The sequence below is a fragment of the Myotis daubentonii genome, chromosome 8 (genome assembly GCF_963259705.1).
Source record: "Myotis daubentonii chromosome 8, mMyoDau2.1, whole genome shotgun sequence".
NCBI classification, from domain to species: domain Eukaryota; kingdom Metazoa; phylum Chordata; class Mammalia; order Chiroptera; family Vespertilionidae; genus Myotis; species Myotis daubentonii.
The window spans coordinates 59294630-59320837 of NC_081847.1; the positions used below are offsets into that span (position 1 = coordinate 59294630).

The 26208-nt window shown below is 42.4% G+C and overlaps 1 protein-coding gene across 5 annotated transcripts in view; it reads right to left on the reverse strand.

Annotated features, from left to right (window-relative positions):
• The window catches only part of DLGAP1 (DLG associated protein 1), a 629180-nt gene that overhangs the window by 15540 nt on the left and 587432 nt on the right, over nt 1-26208 (reverse strand). For 4 of the 5 annotated variants that reach the window (XM_059706573.1, XM_059706572.1, XM_059706576.1 and 1 more), the window contains 3 exons: nt 24952-25325; nt 22572-22663; nt 8798-9219 (listed from right to left, as the gene is read on the reverse strand). In XM_059706573.1, coding sequence (XP_059562556.1) covers nt 8798-9219; nt 22572-22663; nt 24952-25325 — 888 coding nt within the window. The remainder of the gene's footprint in view (nt 1-8797; nt 9220-22571; nt 22664-24951; nt 25326-26208) is intronic. The other variant, XM_059706574.1, reaches the window with a different exon arrangement.

Sequence of the window (26208 nt, forward strand, 5' to 3'; positions counted from 1 at the left end):
TTTTTCTCCCCAGTCCCTACTCCAGGAGTCTTACTCATGAAAGGTGGTTACGCTCCAACCCCTATTTCAATTTACATCAGCATGGAAAAAGTAGTAACATCATACGCATCACATAGGTAACTACAAGTTTTGAACCTTTGAAAGCTGAAGGAAATGAAGTTAGTTAGCATTTCCTTTGGTAACAGAGAAGAAAAGAACTCAATGCTGTGTTTGAAGTCCATTGTAATTATATTCCACAGAAATAGTTATTGTTAGAGGTCTTGCTCCATGAGTCAGCCCCTCTCTGTCCTCTCCGCCTCGCTGCCGTGCAGGAAGGAGGGCACTCATTCCTGTCTGGAATGATGGGCACAGCGCTGGCCTAGGGGGCAGGAGAGCTGGGCCAGGCCTGGTTCTGCCTTCAGCTTGCCATGACTTCACCTCGTCATGCCTCAGCGCTCCCCTCAGCCTGGAGACCACCCCCAGGGAAACACACCCACAGAAGCATGCTCTGTAATGTCCTCTTTGTGCCCAGGGCAATGCAAAGCAAAATGAACTGAGCATTCTACATTCTAGAAAGTGAAACATAAGTCACATTATACACTGTTTCCTTCTTATTACTTTCACTTCCTCCTCAGTCACTAATTTCAGGTTGGCCAGACCTTGAAAAAAAAAATTATAGTGTGTGTGTGTGTGTGTGTGTGTGTGTGTGTGTGGTGGGGGAGGAAGGGGAGGGACCTTTTGAAGGCTACTCCAAAAGTAAGATGAGACTAAAACAGAAAGTAGCTAGGATGCACCACCCACCTCTGCCGGCTTAGAAATACACAAGGGCCTGAGCAGATGAGTTGCAGAAACCATGAGGGCTGCTCTGCCTGCCACCCACTGTTTCACAGGCTGCAGAGCCATGCCACAGGCGACACCGAGCAGAGCGAGCCTGGCGATGGCACCGATAGACGGTCACAGTGATGACTGTGCACAGCTTCCGTAACTCAACCTGAAACCGGGCAAACCCCATTTCAGGTTTCATTACCAATCCCACACTGGCTGCCAAGGCTCACAAGCCTTCTGGGGGACTCGGGGCCAAGTTTCACTAACTTGGATGCTATTACCAGGCAAAATTAAAGTGGAATTAATCTGCCTCCTGCACACGCTCTAGGTTTATCAGTTCGTTTCAGATAGAGCCTGAAAATTCCCCATATAAGCCGTCCACAGTTCAGGAGGCAAAGATAGATTTCCAAGTACAATCAGCCAGTATTCCGTGCGAGGGCCACTGAAACCCGAGCCTATGTTTTTCACCCGCAGTGGTAGACAGCATTCCTAGTTAGAAGCATTCAGTTCCATCTGGCCGTTTCTTTCCCGGTCAGATAAGACCAGACGTATCTATGGAACATACAAGCCACTGTCAAATAGCACTGAGCCATCTCCCCCAGACAGCTGTTTCTCACAAGGGCTTCATTGTCTGAGAAAAGCTTGTATCATTTTACGTCAAGTGCTGCAGGGACAAGCATTCTGTCAGCTGCCACAGTTCGGAGGAAAACACTCCCTGCAGATTCTCAGTATTTTGTTATTGAGCCAAAAACCCACTATCGACTCTTAGGGATGAGGGTTTAAACAAGAACGAAAGTCCTTGCTCTGCTTTTGTTTTATCAGGAAAAAGAATAGCGCCACACACCCGGAGAATTTAGAGTTATACTTTTCAAAAGCTAGCTTGCGGTTACTGGGCGACTACACGTGCTTGCTTCCCTCTGCCCTGCGTGGCGCACCGTTACCCAGCCTCAGGTAACCTGGCCAAGTGTTTCCAGCCCAGAGGGAGCGCCCAAAACAAAAGCCCTAGGAGGCAGCTGTCAGAGGGAGGATAATGGCATCATAAAATAATTGATAATTGGATAATTATCTAAAATTGGATGGCTCCTTTCTTTGATTGCAACCACCTAAGCCCAAATCTGTACTTGGAATTCCCATTGAGCAAAGAGGTTTTATTCCTAACTCATCCTCCCCCTCCTTCTATTCTGCCACAGACATACGATGCAGTTGACTCTTAAACAACGTACAGATTCGGGGCACCAACTCCCCATAGTTGAAAATCAGCATGCAACTTTTTTTTTTAGAAAGAGTATGTGACATTATTTGGTCATTTTACTTTATTTATTGTTAAATATATTTTTATTGATTTCAGAGAGGAAGGGGGAGGGAGAGAGAGAGATAGAAACATCAATGATGAGAGAGAATCACTGATTGGCTGCCTCCTGCACGCCCCACACTGGGGCTGGAGCCTACAACCAGGGCATGTGCCCTTGACCGGAATCAAACCCAGGACCCTTCAGTCCGTAGGCTGATGCTCTATCCACTGAGCCAAACCGGCCAGGCAGCATATAACTTTTGATTGCCCCAAAACTTTAGTTGTCCCTTTAGTTCACCCACAGGTGAAACAACACCTGTGGGTCATTGGTGCCAGGACCTCAGCACCAAAATCCATGGACGCTCAAGTCCCCTAATATAAAATGGCCTAGACTAGATCAATGCACACAGTCATATCCACAGACTCTAAGGCACAGACTGAAAACAGTACAGGTATTTATTGGGGGAAAAATCCTCCCACTGGCCGGTGGGACTCGGTTGAGCATTGTCTCATGCACCAAAAGGATGCCGGTTCGGTTTGCTGCCGGGGAACATGCCTGGGTATCAGGTTCGGTCCCCTGTCCGGGTGCATGCTGATTGATGTTTCTCACCCCCGCTCTTCCATTCTCTCTAAAATCAATAAAAACATTTTTTTAAAAAGAAAAAAATCCTCATATAAGCGGACCCACACAGTTCAAAGCTGTGTTGTTCAAGAGTCAATTGTATTTTTAATTCAGGAAGACATTTTAAAAAATACCTTACATTCTCATAAGCATAATGAGTAACTATGAACAGGATGATAGCATACTTGTTCTACCTACCTTTAGCTGTTGCAAACATTTAAAAAGATATATTTTTATTGATTTCAGAGAGGAAAGAAGAGGGCGAGAGAGATAGAAACATCAATGATGAGAGAGAATCATTGACTGGCTGCCTCCTGCACACTCCACACAGGGAATGGAGCCGCAACCCAGGCATATGCCCTTGACCAGAATCGAACCCGGGATCCTTTAGTCCGTAAGCTGATGCTCTATCCACTGAGCCAAACTGGCTAGGCTATTTTTAAAGAAGGCTATTTTTAAAGAAGGGGGATTTTTTTTTATTGTGATAAAATATACATAAGATCTACCATTTTAACAAATTTTTAAGTGTACAATTCAGAGAAACATTAAGTAGATTCATCAAACATTGTAAAAGATTATAAAATTGCCGAAACCGGTTTGGCTCAGTGGATAGAGCGTCGGCTTGCGGACTGAAGGGTCCCAGGTTCGATTCCGGTCAAGGGCATGTACCTGGGTTGCGGGCACATCCCCAGTGGGAGATGTGCAGGAGGCAGCTGATCGATGTTTCTCTCTCATCGATGTTTCTAACTCTCTATCTCTCTCCCTTCCTCTCTGTAAAAAAATCAATAAAATATATATTTTTTTAAAAAAGATTATAAAATTGGGATAATGATGGTGTCCCACAAAATAAATAAGCAAATACAGTATGGTAGACTCTTCCTTTCTCTCCCTCTGTCCTTCTTATCTTCCATGAAGATTTTGAAGACGAGCTCTCATGGGAGGGACTTGTGAAGGGGCCACCTTCTCATGTACCCTGGAGAGAGCCCTTCTTGTATAGGACCCAAAGGACACAAACGGCGGCTTGACCAAGAGGTAGATACAGCTGTGGTTGACCCATGTACCCAAGCTATTTTTCTGGCTGTACACAGATTATTTTTTTAAGCTGGTTACTTAGAAATTGGCTATGCCTGTCAAACGGGATTGACCCCTCTTCTTTCCCACTCCTTTAAAAAAAAAAAAAAGTTAAATTAGAGAATTAGTAAAACAAAGGCCCTGTACAACTCCAGGCCCAGTTATCAGAACAGAATTGTGGTTGCCAAGACACCAGGAAGAGATATGTAGAGAGAGCTTTAGAGGACGGCACCCAGCAACAAAGTATTATTATCTTGTCAACTGTTATTCATGTTGTATCTGTTCCATCAGACACTTCTGTGTTCTGTGACCTTGGACAAGACACTGCCAGAGAGCTGTTTTGAGGGCAAATGAAACAACACCTGTCAAAGTCTCCAGCCCTCTGCCGGGGTATTGTAAGGACAAGATGAATAGTCTTTCGTGTGCTTATATTCTCCCTTCTCACGGTGGAGGTTTGCTTGGGCTTTCTGGTCATGTCCTCCCTTGGATCTGCCTCACTTAAAATTGTCATCTCCCTAACCAATGGACACAGACAACAGGGGGGTGAGGGCATGAGTGGGGGGAGGGGGGGTCATGTGGGGATAAGGATACATATGTAATAACTTAATCAATAAAGAAATTAAAAAAAAATTTGTCATCTCTGACCTGAGCATATGAGCTTACCTCCACACTGTTTAGAAAGTGGGAATGCTAGTAGATAGGCGCTCCTGTTTTGTACCCCCCAGAGCACAAAAGAAAGAAACGCCTTCAAATGCTGGCAGAACAGAATCGTGTCCCAAGAGCTGGAAGGGACACACAGGGCTCATCTAGACCATCCAGCCGACCAACACGACAGTCCAATCTCCCGTTTCTGTGGCAAATGCCTCTCTCTTTCTCTGCCAAATCCTTACTCTGGTGAGAAGGGCTCATCACCGCACAAGGTTACACCCCTTCCATCTCTTGACAAAAATAACTGCTAGTTACGCACTATTTTTTTTAGATACGTAGGAAGAAATGTTTTGTTAGATAAAATACTTTTGTAAAACAAAATTTTCAAAGTACTTCAAGGACTCAGATACACATTCATGGATCCTCAGCTATGTGCTAGCAAATAGGAAGATGATGAGACAGTAATCCTTTCTGTCCTCAGAGAGCTCACTTTCAGTGGAGGAGAGAGATACACAGATTATCATAAAATTATGTTGGACACACCTGATAGAGACACGCACAGGCGATGACAGAAGCACCAGTGAAATACACCCAACCCAGCCTGAGGGGAGACATTCCACAAAGACTTCCAGGTGAGGCCCACGCTGAGACTCAAGGAAGAGCCGTATATTGTAAATCAGTTGGGCTGACACAAATAGATGCCACTAATTTGGATTAGTTTTGTACATGTTAAAAACCACATGTAAAGGGCATTGATCTCTAAACTTTGTGTTAGCAGTTTGATCTAACATTATAAAGTTATATTTAAAAAAAGTAATAATTTGACCCTTTCATTAGAGTCCATTGACTTTCAAACTGCTTTCCAGAATTTTGGGGAGAGGGGGCTGGCGTGTTTTTAGGCACCTCAGCCTGGGGGTGGTAGAAGCTAAGCAGGCAGTCCTCCGGGCCCTCACCAGGGTGCTTCACTGTTCCTCCTGCTGTATTTGTGGGTGTTGTGTGCATTTTTTTCTAATCAGAAAAGGAGGTTCTGATATTAAAATATGTTTCAAACTACAAAGAGAGGCCAAGTCCCCAGTGAAGAAGGGTTCATTACATACTTCTCGTCTAAGGCCAATTTACTCAGTTGGGTACTTTAAAGCAAAGCACCAAAAGTATTCCCACCCCTAGTTATCTTTGCTCATTCTGCAACCATGACCCTGATACCCTCCCCCTATCCCAGGCAGCAACCTCATAAAATGAAGAGGTAGACTTGAAAAGATTAATCATTATCCTGAAGAAAACACCCTCAAGAAGTACAGTTTATTAATGGTGGGATGGTGGCACCTTCATGTACAAAGACAGCAAATTATCATTCTTTAGAACAAATTGTGTTATAATGAATACTATCATAATAAAAATCACATCATATGGAATAGGTTTATAATTCCTAACTCTAAATCAATGTTTTGCCCTGGCTGGTGTGGCTCAGTTGGTTGAGCATCATCCCATGCATCATAAGGTTGCTGGTTCCATTCCGGGTCAGGGCATATGCACAGGATTTGGGCTTGATCCCCACTTGGAAGTGTAGGGGAGGGAGGCAGCCTGATCAATGCTTCACTCTCACATCTATGTTCCTCTCTCTCTCCCTTCCCTTCCTCTTTCTCTAAAAATCAATACAGAATCTTTTTTTAAAAATTAATGTTTTAAATAACATCTGATATAAAGTTATAGAACAGCTAATGCTTGGGTAGTTCCTTTGTGTTTATTATTTTGGGACTTTACCAGTCATGTACATTTCAAAATACAAAAATGTTTTTCTTTTGTCCCAAATGCAAGATGAGAACCTGGTTTTCTGACATGATTGTCAGAAATATGTTGTTTTTGATACAACTACATATAGTTTTCCATGGCTCTTTTAGTCTAGAGGAAGGTTTTCCAAAATAGTTATACAATGTCTATACAACACATCATTTTGAAGCTGGGTTGAGAGAAGTAGATCTAGTCTCAGGTTAAAAGGAAACATCAGATGAACAGCTACCCGGGGTCCTACTGAAAGCCAACCAGGAAGGTAGAATGAGTCCCACACGAATGGATTGAAATCTGAAAGGCAGCTTGTTGTGTTGAGCAGCACTCAAAGGCCATAGCTCCTGAGACACTGATTTTTCCTAGAAAATCTAGTGCACTTTGGGTACGCCCACATGGGGAAAAGAGACCACGGAGCAGCTGCTGAGGCTTTCTTACCGAAACCTCTCCCCCCCCTTGCTCCTGGGGGCGCCTCATTGACCTGCTGAGGGCAAAAAGCTAATTCTGCTTGTGGGTCAACACTCAGGTGAGCCCCCGGTGGCACCGACTCTTCGGAACAAGTGTCGAGGAGATTAATTTTTCCACTGCTAAGTTGTTTGTACTCATAATACGAAAGAATCTAATGAATGTTACAGAAACCCATGTATGGATTTTTTAAGCTGCTCATAAGGGTAACAAATAAGCTAGTCATCTGATTGGCAGGGTCTAGGCAGGAGGCAGGAGCAGAGAGAAAAGATGTGAGCAAGAAAGTGGACATGGAAAGGAAATCCCCAAACTACTGTTATTTCCCAGACTTAGTTTTCATTGAAAACTACTTCCTTAATGGAAAACTCACTGCTCCTTGACACAGTGAGTTTGGCTTATTTAATAAGTCCTTTTAACATGACTTACAGTAGGCTCTCGGTCTAATTATTAAGAAATTACTATTATTTTTGTTGGGGATGATAATGCATGATGGTTACGTGAGAGAGAAAAAGTCCGTGTCAGTGTGAGATACATAGTGAAGTGACATGATGCCTTAGATTTGTTTTTTAAGAGAATCTGGCAAAAATAACAGTAACTAGGAGGAAATAAGAAGATAAGACTGGCCAAGTGTTACACTTCACGATGGGCATATGGGGGTTCATTACATTAAACTTCCTATTTCTGTGCATGTTTTAAAACTTTCATAATAAGAAGTTAAACGCCGATTTTTAAAATAGGTTGAAAAGTGCCACCAGGACAATGCTCTTCCAGCTGTTCCCACACAAAAAGAAGGCAGCCTAGCACTAAATGTCTTTGATTCATCAGTTGGAAGATCCACCATTCATTTAATAATAGTTTTTCAGAGGAAAATAAATGCACAACATTAAAATGATTGTAAACTGTATCAAATTTCAGAATTGTTGAAACGTGCTTCGAAATGATCGTAACTTGCCATTTTTCCTTTGTCAATTTTCTTTTTTTTTTTTTTTTTTAAAAATATTTTATTGATTGTTTTAGAGAGGAAGGGAGAGGGATAGAGAGTCAGAAACATCGATGAGAGAGAAACATCGATCAGCTGCCTCCAGCACACTCCCCACCAGGAATGTGCCCGCAACCAAGGTACATGCCCTTGACCGGAATCGAACGTGGGACCATTCAGTCCGCAGGCCGATGCTCTACCAGCCGTGGGCAAACTACGGCCCGCGGGCCGGATCCGGCCCGTTTGAAATGAATAAAACTAAAAAAAAAAGACCGTACCCTTTTATGTGATGATGTTTACTTTGAATTTATTTTAGTTCACACAAACACTCCATCCATGCTTTTGTTCCGGCCCTCCGGTCCAGTTTAAGAACCCATTGTGGCCCTCGAGTCAAAAAGTTTGCCCACCCCTGCAACCACTGAGCCAAACCTGTCAGGGCTCCTTTGTCAATTTTCAATAGGAATTGTTGCTAAGAGGCCAAGTTTGAAAAGAAAGGTGTACCAGGTCTCCATTATTTATTTAGTCATCATATTTTGTTTTATCACCTAATTTAAGCCATTAAATTGGAGTTCCTGCTAACTTAGCGGCTGAAGGTTTGCCTCCCTAAAACGTAAGCGAGCAAGCGCAGGCGAAGCAGGCTTAAGAATGCAGTAAGTCTGAGCCTCTTACTGGCCTGTACATTGCTACCCTTGTTTTAATATTGCCTGCTAATGAAAGTAATAAAACTGTAAGGTTATAAATGCCCAAAGCACACGTATCTGTGGACCTTGAAAGGGGTCAGAGTCACTGCTCGTTTCCCGAGAACCAGCTACCCCTTCAGTAACACCTCGGGGGAGAGGAACCACGCTGGGCAGAGAAGCTTCGTGCTCTTCAGAGAGAAAAGGATCTAGAATTAGAAATTACGGATCTAGAGCGAGTGAAGGTGTAACCAGAGGGTCTCTTTTCATCGTGCCGCCCAGGGGCGGCTGGACTCTGCGCGGGATCGCCCGGCGCTCCCACACGCCCCCTTGCGGTAGGGTTCGCCTGCGGGGCTGGACACGTGCGTCTGGCCGGGAGGAAACCACGGAGCCTGAAGACGCCAGGTGCGCCCAGACCTGCGCGCGCGCGGACAGATGTGCACAGCGGCGTTACTTACTGTCTTCCGGCAGGTTGTTCTCCCGCTCTTCTCTCTCCATCTGCTGGCACCAGCCTTCCATGCGGTCTCGCTCCGCCTGCAGAAGCTTCAGAAACCAGTGGCCATCCCGGTGGCACACTGACCTTTGAACGGCCTCCATGGGGTCTTCGGTGATCGAGTCAATCCAGGGGTCCGGGGGAGGCAGGATCGAAGGGTCAAAATCCGCGTCGAAGTCGTCGTCGGCCGCACAGGCGTGGTAGTGGTTTCCTGAGCCCTGAATGCTGACGGTGGAGGTGCTGGCGTCCCGGGAGAACTGCCTGGCCGCCGGGCCCGGGCACGAACTGTCCTCTATAGACTCCAGAGAGTTTCCCAGGTTGTCGTGGAAGTCCAGGTCAGCCTGCACTGCCGTCGTCACACTGTTGGATCGGGTGAACCTGCGGAAACTTGGAGGAATGGGGAAAGGAGATTGAGTTCAAGGATATTTCTTGAAGCAACACCACTTTCTACATTTCTTCATGGGTGTGACCATCGGGGCCTCATCTCCTCGGTCTGCAGAGGCAGGCCCTGATACAAGCATAGCAGTAGCCGTAGCTCTAACATAAAGAATGCGAATTTCTCTCCCGGCCAGCGTGGCTCAGTGGTTGAACGCGGAGCAATGAACCAGGAGGTCGCAGTTTGATCCCCGGTGGGGCACATGCCCAGGTTGCGGCCTCAGGCCCTGGCGCAGGAGGCAGCCTATCAATGATTCTCTCTCATCATTGATGTTTCTCTCTCTCCCCCTTCCTCTCTGAAATCAATAAAAAAAATTTAAACAAAGAATACAAATTTCTCATGTTCATTCAGTATTAAAGCACAGCGAGAGAAATTTTAGAAGTGGAGCAATCAAAGCCAGTATAATGTCCAGTTTCCTCCCCATATCTGGACAGCCTGAATCCTGAAATTCAGATGGTGAGGGGTAAGGGAGCAATTCAATTATGTCTTATTATGCATAACTTGCATAGAAGTGGGAGGGAGGGGAACCAACCCAAACTGGGCCAAGGCTATCATGAATCTGGCAAAAATCACGTTTTCCCAGCAGCAGCTCTTACCAAGTAAGACTTCCTGAAAGCAAACTAAAGAATTGGTAGGTTCCCCTTAAAAGTAAGACTCCTTTCCCTGCTAAGGATTCACCTGTCTCTTGATTGCATAGGTCATTGTTATTATTTGGAACAAAGCTTTTGGGGCAAAAATCAGCTCACAGTTCTAGAGTTTTCCTGTACCGTCCTCCCCTGTGCCTTTAACTTCCCTTCTCACAGTCCTTCTACCAAGGTGATAGAAGACAACTTGTTAAGAGATTCAATCTGAGCACTTTATATGGACAACCAAAGGACTCTGTACATCCCTGGTTGATTCCTGCAGTGAAGGTGAACACGTGGAAGATGGGAGGGTTGGGGAAGAACCGAGGAGCAGTGAATTCTTTCTCAGACAAGGGGAAAGGAAGCCGTGGGTGTGAAGCAATTTAAATGCACACACACACAAGCTTCACGGCTCCTGGCGCAGGCAGGAAACAATGGTGGAGAATATAAGTCCACTGAAGGTAGCATCGTGTGTCTGTTACCCCATCTGTATTTCTTTTTTTTTTTTTTCTTAAGGTAATTTCTTGATCTAATATTTTATATATTTTAATTGTGAAAAAATACATATCACAAAATTTACCATTTTAATAAGTTTTGAGTGTACAGCTCAGGGGCATAAGTACATTATTCACATGGCTGTGCATCCCTCACCATTACCCATCTCCAGAACTTTTTCATCCTTGATAATTGAAACTCTTTACCCCTTAAATAACTACCACTCATTCTACCTACCCCTTCCCCAGGCTCTGGCAACCACCATTCCTTCTGTGCCTTTGAGTTTGACTATTTTAGGTCTTCCATATAAGTGGAATCATAAAGTAATTGTCCTTTTGTGACTGCCTTATTTCATTTAGCGTAATGCCTTCAAGGTTCATCCATGTTGTAGCATGTGCCATAATTTCCTTCCTTTTAAAGGGTGAATAATAACCCCCCCTTATTCATGGGGATATGCTCCAAAACCCCCAGTGGATCCTGGGAAACCGTGGTTAGTACTTAACCTTGTGTATACTGTTTCCCTACACATTCATACCTGAGATAAAGTTTAATTTATAGACACAGTAAGAGAGTAAAAACAATCCTATGTAATAAAAGGCTAATATGCAAATAAACCGAACAGTGGAACAACCAAACAACCAGTTGCTATAATGTGCGCTGACCACCGGGGGAAGGGAGGGGCGTATGCGGAACATGGCAGGCATTGGATATGGTGGGATGGTGGAGCCGGTGAGTGGGGGCACCAGATCAAGGCGGTGTGCTGGTCACTGTTATCAGGGCAAGCCTCTGGTGCTTACTGAAAATTCTTTGCTCCCTCGCGCTGTGGTCCTGCAGGCGCTCACATCTGCTGCCAGTGACGGCCCCACTTGCACCCGCTGCCTGTGCCTGGTGCTGGCCCCGATCGCTAGGCACCATCAGCAGGTGTGAGTGGCAGCTGCCACCCCCTATCACCCCTGAGGGCTCTCCACCTTCCCCTGCTCCTGAGTGGCGATCAGGGCAGCAGCCGCACTCGCACCCACTGCTGGCACTGGCCCCAATTGCTCAGCGCCATTAGCAGGTGTGAGCGGGGCCAGTGTTGTCAGAGCATGGGAGCAGCAGCGACCGGAGCAGGGCTGCTGGCAGACAGGGGACCAGAGGCCATGGTGGGAGGGGTCGGGCAGGGGCATGGAGGATGGGCTGAGACCTGCCCCTGTGCCCACCACAGTCTCATGGCCCACTATTCCTTTCAAGGTGCACGAATTCATACACTGGGCCCCTAGTCACTAATAATACAATAGAACAATTATAACAATATATTATAATAAAATTTATGTGGGTCTCTCTCTCAAAATTTCTCATTGTACCAAACTCACCTTTTCACTTAATGGAAGCACCATACAGTTTCTCTTTGGCATAGCTGAATGGCCAGGATCACTACTCTTGTGCTTTGGGGCCAATAAGTATAAAAAGGGTTACTTGAACACAAACGCTGCGATATGGGACAGTTAATCTGATAACCTAGTCTGCTGCTGACTCACGGGCAGGGCAGGGAGTATACACAGAGCTAATGCCCTGGACAAAGGGATGATTCACTTCCCAGGAGAAACAGAGAGGGATGGAGCAAGATTGCATCACGCTATTCAGAATGGTGCACAATTTAAAACTTATGAATTGTTTATTTCTGGAATTTTCCACATAATATTTTCAGATATGATTGACTGCCAGTAACTGAAACCTCAGAAAGCAAACGTGCAAATAAGAGAGGACTACTGTATGTATATACCATATTTTGTTTATATATTCATCTCTTGATGGACTCTTCTGCTATGAACATGGGTGTACAAATATCTCTTCGAGAGCCTGCTTTCAACTCTTTTGGGTGTATACCCAGAAGTAAAATTGCTGAATAATATGGTAATTCTGTTTTTAATTTTTGAGCAACTGTCATGCTGTTCTCCATAGCAGGTACACCATTTTATATTCCCATCAACAGTGCACAAGGGGTCCAATTTCTCCACATCCTTGCCAACACTTATTTATGTGTGTTTTTTTTAATAGTAGCCATCCTAATGGGGCCGAGGTGGTAAATTTTCTTGACCAGTTCATGATTATACCATTTTAAGAGTGCTTATTTGCCAGTTGATTTTCAGTTACTGTTTCATGTTCCATAGTGCACTAAACAATACAACATTTAATAAACCAGATATGCTTCTTAACTTTCCTGGAACACTCTGTGAAAGCCAATTAAGACTAATACTCTGATCCCTCAAAAATAAAGAGTGACCAGAATAAAACAGGTAATTATTTGCAACTCTATACCCCTTAGAAAAACTAGAAATCCCAAAAAGGAGAGAGTCCAATCATCTGAATAAATCATTCCCCCCCCCCAAGACAATAAATATCTAGGAAAAAAGTGGCTGCACTGTTCTGTGTTAGTTATTAGCACAGTCAAAATGATCAAATATGTTGTGATTCATTTTATGAAGATGGACCAGACGAAACTGGCCCATGTCACTGTTTGCTGTTTTCAAGAAATTACTTCCATTATACCTGGTCATGTTATAAGTTTTCAAACTCTCCAATGGGCCATTAAAAAATCACATAGTGCGAGAGTCTGAAGGCAATGCTGTAGGTCTCTTGTACCAGCAAGGAAACGTAGAAGAGCCACTTATTCCCGAACTTCCTGTCCAGCTGCATATGTGTGAATTGGATGGCTCTCCTTGCAACAGTTGACAGTGTGGCTGTTCTACTAACACAAAATCCCAGCTATGAGAAAACACGAGGCTGCACTCTCCAAGATCCTGTGCTGCCAGAGGCATTGCATTTCCAGACTTAAGGACGGACCAGTGCCTTATTGTTTTCAATTGGAGCAAACTTGCCAGAGACAGAATCTGTTTCACATACAAAACAGAATGACCTACTTTCCTGGGTCTGTTTCTATCGACACAAAACCGTACCATCGGCATTCCCGACAGAGGCTCCTGGCTATGAATCTGGTGAAGTATCCGCCTCCTTAAGAAAAATCACTTGGCAGCAGATTAGTAGGAGTTTGCAGTTTAGTCACCCAGAAAGAAATAACAGTTAAGTGAAATGAAAATGGTTTGGGATTAAAAGCGGTGCCTTTGAACTCAGGCAGCCCTGTCCCGGCTGCACTGTGTCTATCAATTAAGTTCCTCAAGCAAGTGCTTTCTTCCACCCAGAGCTTTCAAAGAATGTTCTGCTCTACAGAACGTTTTCAGTCTCTCATGGGCAAAGTTCCTTTTCAGGGAAGGTGCCATCAAGTTGTTGTTGTTGTTTTAAAATTTTGATAAAAACAGAGAAGCAGTCACTGGATTAATTTCTGTAGTTTTGAAAAGAACAGATCGGTTGCTGGTTGCTGCTAAAAATCCAAAAGCTGACCCCAGTGTCTTGCTAGTTTTGAACCCACAATCTCCAGTGTTGAAGCTTCTTGGGTCCTTCATGCCCTGAAGGCACAGTGTGTAATAATTACAGCTTCTGAAACAGACCGGCCAATATTCTGGTCTAAGGAGCAAAAAACCATGAAACTACAGACTGGCTCAACCAGTATGGGACACAATACCCTGTCTGTTCTGAACAGCAAGAGAGAAGTCACTTGTTAGTATTCACCTCTGCTGTTGCTTTGTGCTCCTTCTATGAAACCAGTTTATATTTCAATTAGAGGATTTTCTGCCCCCCTCCCGCGACTTTTCTGCACAGCAGGCTACAAATCAACACGCAGATGGCGAGTTGCAGGCCCATTCTCATCTCCTCTGTCCGATGGGGCTGTCTAAGCAAAGTAAATCATGAACAGAAACTAAGCACAGTTGTTATCTTTAGAATATACGTGCTTGGGACCTGCAAGGATTCCATTATGCGAGACCTAAACCATGAAATTATCTTAAGGAGACGGACTCAGTCATCCTGTTGCACAATCCTCTGGCTTCTGGTGACCTTTATCTCTCTCATTCACATAGTGGTTGCTTCTCAGGTCTACATCTAGTTTCAAAAGGAGAAACACGAGTCCTATGCTGCTCTTTCTTTATAGGGGACTTCAGACATTTGTCACCAAGCCTTTGGTCAAGGCCAAATATATGTGGGATCTCAAAACGCTACTCTTCAGAAGTGCAGCCCTCTTGGTATTTTATGAAATGGTTCCCTTTAACTGATGTAAAACCCAAGATATCTCCTTACATAAAATAAAAGATAGGTTAAAAGAAAGATGTGGAGTGAGGAGACTGAGATAAAAATTACAACTTTTTAGCCCTTGCCGGTTTGGCTCAGTGGATAGAATGTTAGCCTGAGGACTGAAGGGCCTGGGGTTCAATTCCAGTCAAGGGCACATGCCCGGGTTGCAGGCTTGATCCCTAGTAGGGGGTGTGCAAGAGGCAGCTGGTCAATGATTCTCTCTCATCATTGATGTTTCAATCTCTCTCTAACCTCTCCCTTCCTCTCTGAAATCAATTAAAATATATTAAAAAAAATTACAACTTTCTAAAAAAGAGGTTCATGCTTTTTTTGTTGTGGTTAATCCTCACCTGAGGATATTTTTTCCATTTTTTTTTTTAGAGAGAGTAGAAGGGAAGGGGAAGAGAGAGAGAGATCAATTGGTTGCCTCCCACACGTGACCCTACCAGGGCCAGGGACCAAACCTGCAACCCAGGTACATGCCCTTGACCAGGAATTGAACATGCGACCCTTCATGCCCAGGGTGATGCTCTAACCACTGAGCATGTGACTGGGGCAAGGTTCATGCTTTCTGTCACATCAGCTTCCCAGTTGGAACAGTGCATGAAGAACCTAGGCCTAATGCAGCCCTTGTTTCCAAATTCAGTGGGGGAGGAGCTCTCCAGCTCCTCATTTGTATGAGGTTAGCACTGTCTTATCGACACATTTTAAAACTACCTCAACACAAAAATCCATTGGTTATTTAAAACCCTCCATGTCGGTCACTCTTTTGCTTGAAGAGCTCCCCCTTATATATTTATTTATTTATTTATGAGAGAGAGAGAGAGAGAGAGAGAGAGAGAGAGAGAGAGAGATCAATTTGTTGTTCCACTTATTCATTGGTTGATTCTTGTATGTGCTCCGAGCAGGCATTGAACCTGCAACCTTGGCATATCAGGACAACACTCTAACCCACTGAGCTACTTGGCCAGGGCCATGAAAATCTCTTTAAGCAAAGGAAAATAGAATAGGTTTTCAACATAAAGACTCTCTCTACTTCAAATAATTGTATTATATTTGTCAAATAAAAGAAAGAGAGGAAATGGGAGATAACCACAGTGGGCTTGTTATCATGTGGTAGCTTCAGAGAGCTCCCAGCATGCTGCCAGCCTCCTTTCAGGGCCAGCTGGGCAGGCGCTAGCGCAGCGATGGGCTGTCACTGTAGAGCCTTGAGGAGTCTGTGAGGAGTCTCAACAGAACATCCTTGAACTGACTGCCCCAGGAGGAACTGTTTTCTTCAGCAATCCGAGCATTAGGTCACTCCCTGGCTCCTGCCCTCAGGCAGCTAAAAGCCCAAGAGGTCTCCCGTACATTTTTTTGTTGTTGTTATTGTGGTCTTGTTGTTGGGTCAAATGGAGGCCATAGGCTTCTGAAATAGATGCTTTTTGTAAACTAAATTATCTTGAAAAATGTGTAAGAGGGAGAGAGAGGTGGAAAAGACAAAGACAAAAGGAAGGAGGAAAGAGAAAAAGAAAAAAGAAGGAAGGAAGGAGAGAAAGAAAAAAATGAATGTGTATGAGGCATATCAGGAATTATGCCAAGTTTCAGGCTTTTGAAATTTGAAACGCATGAATGACGCACCTTTAAAACTCAGGTGTACTGTAAGGAACTATTTGGCTAGATCATGATATTGTTAACTTGGCAAAGAAAAGAGGCTGTTTGCCAAATCCTGTCTAAGATCAATAATGGGTATTAGGCTATGCAGCACTCCAAGTAAACTGTGAGGAGTGGGGATTGATCCAAAGCTTCTGAGTTGGCAGAGGCGGATATTTTTGACTGCCAAAGGTCTTTCCAAGTCTGTGGTTCCTGAATTGGCTGTCAGAAGGTTCTGTCTCAATTTTGGCTTTTTGTTTTAACGTCCTGCCTAGTTGAAAAGACACAAATCACTAGAAGCCCAAAGTTTACATATTTAAGTCATTTGCAATCAAAAGAGATCATTCATAGTAGTTGACGCTTGCTAAAAGAGAAAGCAATGCTACCTCTTCACATTGTTCCTCCCACTCAGTTGTGAGGCCATGAATTTGAATATATAAAGCAAGAAAGATTTCAGAAACTCGGAATTTTATGGAAATAGAAGAGACTTTGGTGATAAAAGCATAATCATCTTATTCCCTGAGGCATGTGTGTTTAGAAATAGAGAGCAGCTTTCATAATAGATTGCCAGTACTTTCCTCCAACACCTACACCTCGACTTGTGCATTCACAGGCCTGCTGAAGTGGCAGGTGTCGTTCTAAAGCATATTTTGATGCCAGCAATAGTCTCCCCACCCCCAGCATTGAGTGTCCCCTGGAGCCTACATATTATCTTGCAATAAACAAAAGGTAAACTAGGAGAGAAGGAGATGGCTCCACCAACTGGAGATAAGAAAGACCAGAGGCTTTTTTGCAAATCACCAAAATACCCATCTGCTCCTATTCCCATCCCATCAACACCAATGAAAGGATTTTGCCTTTCCCTCGCATACACATAGCTCCAAACGCACAAATCCTACTGATGACATTCACTGTTACCTAACTTCACATATTTCACGAAGGCATGGTGGGGTGGGGGAGTGGTTGAAGGAAGAAAAGAAGCCACAAAGTGATTTACTACCCACTTATTCTAGTTAAAGTTTTCTATTCTAATTCCCTGGATGCTGAAGGCAAATCGTCCTTGATGTAGCACTGCGTCTCACATGGATGATCGCTAAAGATCCCAGGTAGTTAAGAAGTCCTTTACAAAGACACAGATGGAAATATTAAATACACATACACCAGAAAAATAACATTCTGGAGTTTCCTTTCTAGAAAATTGCCATGAGACAAGTAGCTTCTATCTATATAATCTCTAACATCAGATGTCAGTTTGTTAATTTGACAATGTTAATAAATAACAAAAAGCATATAAGTTCAAAACTTCTACCATCCCTTAACACTCTTAGTTGTGAAAATTAAGAATCACTGATTTATAAGTTGTTACAAAATATATCACAAATATCTAACCTTATGAAAGCTGAGTTGCAACAGGGGCTGAAGGCCAAACCTATAACACTCACTTCACACTTTTGTTTCTGAACTAGAGATTACATCAGCAATATGGCAACATGGGAAATATGGCAATAAGCAGAAAAGCAAGACTCAGTAGATTGTGCCTACACCTCAATTAAGAGTCTCCATATATGCATAATACTAAGCTAAAATTGAAGAAACACGAGCCTGACTGGCATGGCTCAGTGGCTGAATATCTACCCATGAACAGGGTTCAATTTCTAGTCAAGGGACATGCCCAGGTTGCAGGCTCGATCCCCAGAGTGGTGGAGGCAGCCAATCAATGATTCTCTCTCATCATCGATGTTTCTATCTCTCTTTCCTTCTCCTTTCCTCTCTGAAATCAATAAAAATATATTTAAAAAAATAAAAATAGCCGAAGCCGGTTTGGCTCAGTGGATAGAGCGTCGGCCTGTGGACTGAAGGGTCCCGGGTTCGATTCCGGTCAGGGGCATGTATCTGGGTTGCGGGCACATCCCCAGTAGGAGATGTGCTGGAGGCAGCTGATCAATGTTTCTCTCTCATCGATGTTTCTAACTCTCTATCTCTCTCCCTTCCTCTCTGTAAAAAATCAATAAAATATATTTTAAAAAAATAAATAAATAAATAAAAATAAAAATAAAAATAAATGATGACAAAATAATGACTTTTTCAATACCCAAAAGCTGGAAGAATTCATCATGGGTAGATATACACTGTAAGAATGGTTTAAAAAAAATTCTTCAAGCAGAAGGAAAATGATGCTAGGTGGAACTTTGGACCTACACAAAGGAATGAAGAACACTGGAAATCATAACTTGGTGGATAAATATAAGACTTTAAGTCACTATTCAGAACTTGCTTTTATGACTACTTTATTATGACCAGAACTAATAAAGTTCTGGGGTTGGGGAGGGGCTCATCCACTCTAATCCTCACTGCAGGATGATCTGGCTGGGATTGTAGCTTGCCAAATCCTTGATGTCAGAATCTTTGGGTCTTGGGTGCAAACTGTTTGTAAATTTGCACTTATCCTTATATTTTCAGTGCAGTAATACTGCCCTCAACTGTGCTGCTGTCCTCCAGACCAGACACCCTTTTGTTTTAGCCTCTGAAGATGAAAAGCCACTGGGCCTCTGCCCCAGAGAGGAAGGACTGGCACGGGCTCTGCAGGTCCAAGGGGTTTGTAGCTCCACCTTCATTCTACTTTGACTGCCCAACATATTCCCATGCCTTCTGTGGGCTCTGAAATTTAAATCAAGGTACAGCTTGGATTTCTGCATCACTGGTTTTAGATTCAGTTTCTCTGATCAGCTAAGTCGGTTATCACTAGTCTATCTGCCTTCCAGCTTTCAAAATGGTCTCTGTGTGTATCTGTGTGTTTCCCTCTCCTGTTCTCTTCATCCGTGTCAATTTGTGCCAAAACAAAACAAAAAATAAATATGGTCAGAAACAAGTAACCCAGAGAAGTTGGATGCTTTTGCTTTGTTTTTGTTTTTTTTTAATAAACACAAAGTGGAATTCAAATAAAATAAAATAAAATAAAATAAAATTTTCCTGGAAAAAGTATGGGTAAAACTATACCCCTATATTAATTCATGGTTAATGGATAAGATTATGGGGGATTTTATTTTATTTCTGTAATTTATAAATTTTTATAATACATAAATATGAACTTATTCTCTTTATTGTTAGATTATCCAATTATAGAAAATATAGATAATACTTAATAATAAGATATATAATCAGTTTTTTAAAATGCTCCAAAGCCCATCAGAGAGTTATAAACTGTTATTATGCTATTGTATGTTTTCTTCTAAGTACATTTGCTGTTTCATACCAATTTTATAATGAAAATAATATTTTTTCTCTTTGTGTCCACTGTTACAACCACTAATGGGCTAGTGCAGGAAGTTTAGTTCGAGCCACTGCTGAAGCACAGTTGTTAGTCAGAAGGAAGGGGAGATCCCTGGGAGACTCTTTGCTTCTCACCTTAGTAAATAGGAAGGATTGGTTTACTAGATTTGCTAATTATCAGCTTGGAAGAAAGGAAGACCTCATGCAAATTCCCGGGGAGTCGTCCAAAGACCAGACAGAATGGATACAGGATGCTAGGAGGCCGTGGGACAGAGAACCGTGGTGGAGGTGAGTAATCCCGGGGAGGAGGTGGCACGACTTGCCCGCTTTGTTCAGCACCAGTCCTGCATGTCAGCAAACATATGCCGTGTGGATCCTGTCAAACAGTGCCTCCAGCCTACCCGAGAAACGGAATTGAAGGAAGATAGCTAGTGTTTGATGGAGATGAGGGGTTTCTTCACGGCCTTCAAATAAGCTGTCTTGTTCCCAAACCACATGCATGCGTTGTCCCTGGCTTGGTGCTGCCATGGCATTCAAACTAGTGACCTTTAGCATTCCTCTGTGCAGGGCCCCACCATGAGGCGGCCCTGGAGAATGAATGTGGCATATTTGCTATCAATGGCATTCTGAAGATGTCATGGCTGCCTGCAAATATATCAGCATTTGTAATACTCATTTTGATTCCCCCCCCCCTTTTTTTTTTTGAAGCAGATAGGTTACTTAGTGCATTTTACTTTCTACTCATGGGTTACTGACTTTTGTTTTGATTTGGAACACTGAAGAGCACCCTGTATTTACAAGAGTCTACCCTTTAACAGACAAACCAGCCAGGTGGACTTTGCTATGTTAGTTTTGGTTCCTAAATTGTGGCAAATTCTAAAGGTGATAATGAATCTCTTGGCCTCTTACAAAGTCTTCCTCTTCCTCTTTCTGTACTATCTCTTTCTTTCTCTGGCTCTGTTTTCTTTCTTTCTCTCACTTTTTGTTAGGTCACTGTTGCGTATCAGTCTGTTTATTTGGGGAAGGAAGAGATGGGTTGTATTGGCCATTCATTGTGAAAACAACAGTCTCAGCTTTATCACTAGATAATTTAAGAAAATCCCCTGTCTGTCATTAGGTAATTTCATCTGCCCAAATTAGCTTTTTAAGATCCCATCTAAATGAATTACTACCAGCAAAATTATAAAAAGAATTATAATTAGAGACAGAAGATATAAGTAATCCCTGACTATTTGACAATGGATTTCCTTTGGAGAGGTTGAAAACATCATTAACATAAATTTAAATGCTTATTTACTTTACAGAGGTTAACTATAAAGTGACCTCTGAGGAAGGGTGCGTTTTAGAAAGTTAAGCACCAACATTGGGTTTACTAGTCCTTTGGAGAATGAATTTTAAATAAACTACTCAGTTTACCGAGGAATTGACCATCCTTACAAACTTCAACAATTCATTAAATGTTCAACTTTTCAATAACATGATTAAAGTGGCTCATTTGAAGTTTTTGGGTTGCTACTAGGCCAAATAATGCAATATTTTACATTCTGAATGCTGGGCAAGTGTCAGGGCATTAATTTGGTAAAAGAACAGTTGACTGCAGGGGAAATGTTTAAAGGAAAAATTTAAATTTGAGGTTATTCTCTTACTTTAAAGAAAAGATGGTATAATTGCTTTCTTAAAATTTCAATCTTTAGAGAGATTCTATCTGGGTACATAATAGAATTGGAAATACTTATACAGAGCTTCTTTTATGTCAGGTAATTTTCTAAAGTTTTACATATATGAAACATCACACCCCCAGGACAAAACTCTGAGGTTAACATTGTCTACCCTCCTGCTTTGTTAAATTAATAAAATTTATTTTTTAGAGCAATTTTAGATTCACAGCAAACGAGCAATTTCCCATATACCTTTGCCCTCTTCTCCCCACTACCAACATCCCCCACCAGATTGTGAACCTACAGAACGTGTAGGTACACAATGGTGAACCTACATGGACACATCATTATTATCCAAAATTCATAGTTTACATTAGCGTTCAGTCATGGTGTAGTGCATTCTATGGATTTTGACAGCTGTACAATGACATATATTCAAGTATCATAAATGATCCTACCCCTGTAGTATAACAGAATAGTTTTACTGCCCTAAAAATCCTCTGTGGTCTGCCCATTTATCCCTCATTCCCCAATCTTTGAGAACCACTTTTTTACTGTCTCCATAGTTTTGTCTTTTCCAGAATGTCATATGGTTGAAATCATATAATTACATGTAGCCTTTGCAGATTGGCTTCTTTCACTTGGTAATGTGCATTTAATTTTCTTCCATGTCTTTTCATGGCTTGATAACTGATTTCTTTTTAATGCTGAATAATATTCCATCGTCTGTATATACCACAGTTTATTTATCCATTCACCTACTGATGGACATCTTGGTTGCTTCTAAGTTTTGACAATGATGCCTAAAGCTGCGGTAAACATCTGTGGGCAAGTTTTTACATGGACGTAAGTTTTCAATTTCTTTGGGTAAGTGCCAAGGAGTGTGATTGCTGGATCATATGATAAGAATATTTTTAGTTTTGTAAGACTAAAACTGTCTTTGAAAATGGTTGTACCATTTTGCATTCCCACCAGCAATGAATGAGAGTTAATGTTGCTCCACATCCCCACCCGGATAATAATGGGAAATTTTCTTTTTCCTTTTCCCCATTTATTCATTATTTATCATTCATTGAGTGCATATCAGACACCAAACAGTATTAAGTGCTAAGAGAAAACAAGGAATAAGATAAGTCCTCGTCTCTTAAAAAGTTTACAGTGCCAAATAGAAAGGTTTGTTGAACAGGAATAGTTTCGCAACACAACAGTAATATACACAGTGCTTATACGTATGTAAATGCAATGTGCTTACTCTACTATTCTAGCTAAACCTTCAATGGAGTGGTCTCCACTGTTAAAGTAGAGGAGGGAATCAGCTAATATTGTTTCAGGCTTACCCTGTAAATGCTATCAAAAGTTAACAGACAATATCATTGAATCTTGTTGGTTTATCCTGGGGAAAATACTTGTACCATACTTGCCAACCTCAAGATGAAAGAGGACAAATGCATGTGGACTCACCACTTTTCTTCTTCTACTTGCACTCCTACGGACTGGAACTTACTGGGTGCTTTATTTTCCCCTGTTTTGTCAGGTTCTTCAGCATCATCCACCTAAAGAAATAATCAAATATGTAGAGGTGCTCCATTTTATTTATCTCACTTGAAAAACAAATGTCACATCTCACTAGAAATCTCTGTACTCTACTAGAATGTTTTGTGATTTGTAACCATTTTCTTCAATATTTTTGCATTTAATGAGAGCCATTACTACATTATTATAGCATGCACTTTGACTCTGCTGATCTTCATAAAATGCAATTTTAGTCACTTAAAATTTGCCTAATAAATGTTTGTGGTTCCTCCATAGATTTGTATGTACTCAAATGAGCACTATGTTAGAAGGGAACACTACATGGGACTATGTTCTTGGAAGTTTTGAATCTGCAGATAACAAAATACAAAAGAAAGGAGAAAATTAATTGCTTGTAGTCAGAATTATTGACTTTGGGAGATTTAGGTCTTTACCTCATTAAGATAAACTGGAGCCGAAACCGGTTTGGCTCAGTGGATGGAGCGTCGGCCTGCGGACTGAAGGGTCCCAGGTTCGATTCCGGTCAAGGGCATGTGCCTGGGTTGCGGGCACATCCCCACTAGGACATGTGCAGGAGGCAGCTGATCGTTGTTTCTCTCTCATCGATGTTTCTGACTCTCTAGCTCTCTCCCTTCCTCTCTGTAAAAAATCAATAAAATATATTTAAAAAAAAAAAAAAAGATAAACTGGAGAATATCTTCACTCCCCCCTTAAAAGTTTCCATTTTAAAATGTATAGTTCCAGGGGTATTAAATACATTCACATTGTTGTGCTGACATCACCACCATCCATCTCTCTAATTTTTGCATCATCTTATACTGAAACTCTATACCCCCATAGGTTCCTCGATTAGGAAACTTAATTCTCAAAATAATCCTATGAGGGATAGAGGAGGAAACAGGCTCAGGAAGATGAAGTAATTTGCCTAGGATGACACACAGGACCGACCTCTGCTCTTCCCTATTCCAAATCCTTCGGTGTTGGGAGGGTAATTAGCTTCTAGGAAGATGTGGAGGGCATGGTGGTGGAGGCTGGCTTTGGGCCCATGCCTTCTGCTGTGCCATTTAATTCCAAGCACCAGGGCTAGGAGTTCTTTTAGGAAACTTGACAACTTGTGTTATGGTAACCTGCAGGTTATAAAAAGCATTTGACTCATCACTATTAGAGAAAGTCTAATTACCCTTTAAAAGTGGACTCTGCAGAATGGACTGTGAAAATACATCATTGTTGTGAAAAATGTACCCCCGCACCTGGCTTTTAGCTGTGCCCTATGTTGGTTCAGTGTGGATAGATTTATTGGACACCACGTCAGGAAGTTATTATTCAAAAGGGCACCTGCACAACAAAACCGGGGGAAAAGAATGACTCTTCTCCATTGATAAAAGGGTAAGCCAAGCTGAACAGATGGGAAAAACAAGAATTAGTTTGATGTTATCTTTGAGGAGCAGAAAATAGTGAGCTGAACTGACAGCCCTGATGAGTTTTCTACCATTTTTATGAGATGCTTGATTAAATGGCCAATGATTACGCTGGAACTGCTGTGCATTCTTTCCTCTTGATGCTGTGATGTGAGTAACTGCTTTCCACACCACCAGGCTCTTTGGTCTTGCTCTCCCTCCCCTCCCATATCTATGAGGAGGGACTCACATTTTTGTTCTCATCTGGTTACTCAAGGGTGTTGAACGTACTGTAACACAACCCGATAACCCAGGTTATTCTTGAATGTCCACTCCTTTGTTGAGAATCAAAATGTGCATTAGGAATTGAGGGCCCTTTGTGTTTGACTGTGGTCATGTTTGTTTAGTTACACTACAGTTTGAGTCACACATTCAATTTAAAGAACAAAAACAATAGCTGCTAATATCTATAGACGTAATGCCTTCATAATTTTGTTTCATCACGTTTAACAATTTAGGGAGTCCAGAGCCAATAATTTGAAAATCTGGTCCTAGACCAGTGATGGCGAACCTATGACATGCGTGTCAGAGGTGACACGTGAACTCATTTTTTTGGTTGATTTTTCTTTGTTAAATGGCATTTAAATATATAAAATAAATATCAAAAATGTAAATCTTTGTTTTATTATGGTTGCAAATATAAAAAAAATGTCTATATGTGACACGGCACCAGAGTTAAGTTAGGGTTTTTCAAAATGCTGACACGCCGAGCTCAAAAGGTTCGCCATCACTGTCTGTCCTAGACACAGCTATGTCATCCAAAATGGCAAGACCACAAATCTGGGAAAATATAAGTTACATTTCTTAGTTTTGGGGTTCCTAATTCGAAGGTCAGAAAGGGAGGCTGTTACCTGTATCCCAATTGACAGGCACCGAATTTTCTTAAAGTGATCCTTCTTCCTGTCCTCTGTAGTGATGGTGGCTATGGTGGTCGTGGTGGTGATGGTGGCAGGGTTGTTGCCCATGTGTTGACTTGCAGGGCCATGGATCTGGGCATTGGCGGCTTCGATGGCGGCTGTCAGAGCCTTCATACTGTCCAGGCTCTCCGTGGAGTTGCTCAGTCCAGACTGGCTGATAATATCTCCTCGCTGGCCCTGTCCGTCCATGTAGGCATCCTGGGCAGACTCTGTGCTACTCTGGGCTGTGATAGAAATGAAAGGTTTCGTGGTAGTTCTGGGTGGGACTGGAGGTGGTGTCTTCTTATATGTTGTAATGCAAGATGACACTGGAAGACAGTGAAAACAAAGACACTGTGATTTCTGCAAGGGTTTTAATTTCTGATATTGTAACTGACATCCATTGGAAATTAGGGCACATGAAACACACTAAGACACGTAACAAGAACACAAGTCCATTGACAGACTAAGTGAGATTCCTGGCTGGGCCCTTAGGGCCTTTCATGAGGTGACACCCCTACAAAACTGAGGGGGACAAAAGACTGAAAAACACCAACCTCTGAGATGGAAGTTTCTGAAATGGAAATTAATATGAGTCAACATAAAGTAGACATGATTAGCCATCTGTAGAAATCTTCTCAGGCAACAGTAAACCCTGAGAGATAATATATGCACATAGATAAGGCCAGGGTAGTCTCCACCTTCTCAGGAAAATATTAAATATAAGTAATATTAAACCAAGTAACTCGTTAAGAAGATTCTGATGGTTGATAATAAACATTGGGAAAAGAAGGAAAGCATAGAGATTGTAAGCATGTAAAATCCTAAAAACAGTATGAGGTGCCTGGGTAGGGGGTGGGGGATATACAGCATATTATCATAGGTTCCTGCAATTTGCTTTTATCAACATCAGTCTTTCTTTCTTTCTTTTCTTTCTTTCTTTCTTTCTTTCTTTCTTTCTTTCTTTCTTTCTTTCTTTCTTTCTTTCTAAATATATTTCTTTATTGATTTCAGAGAGGAAGGGAGAAGGAGAGAGAGATAGAAACATCAATGATGAGAGAGAATCATTGATCGGCTGCCTCCTGCACACCCCCCCACCGGGGATCGAGCCCGCAACCCAGGCATGTGCCCTTGGCCAGAATCGAACCTGGGACCCATTGGTCCGCAGGCTGACGCTCTATCCACTGAGACAAGCCGGCTAGGGCCATCAGT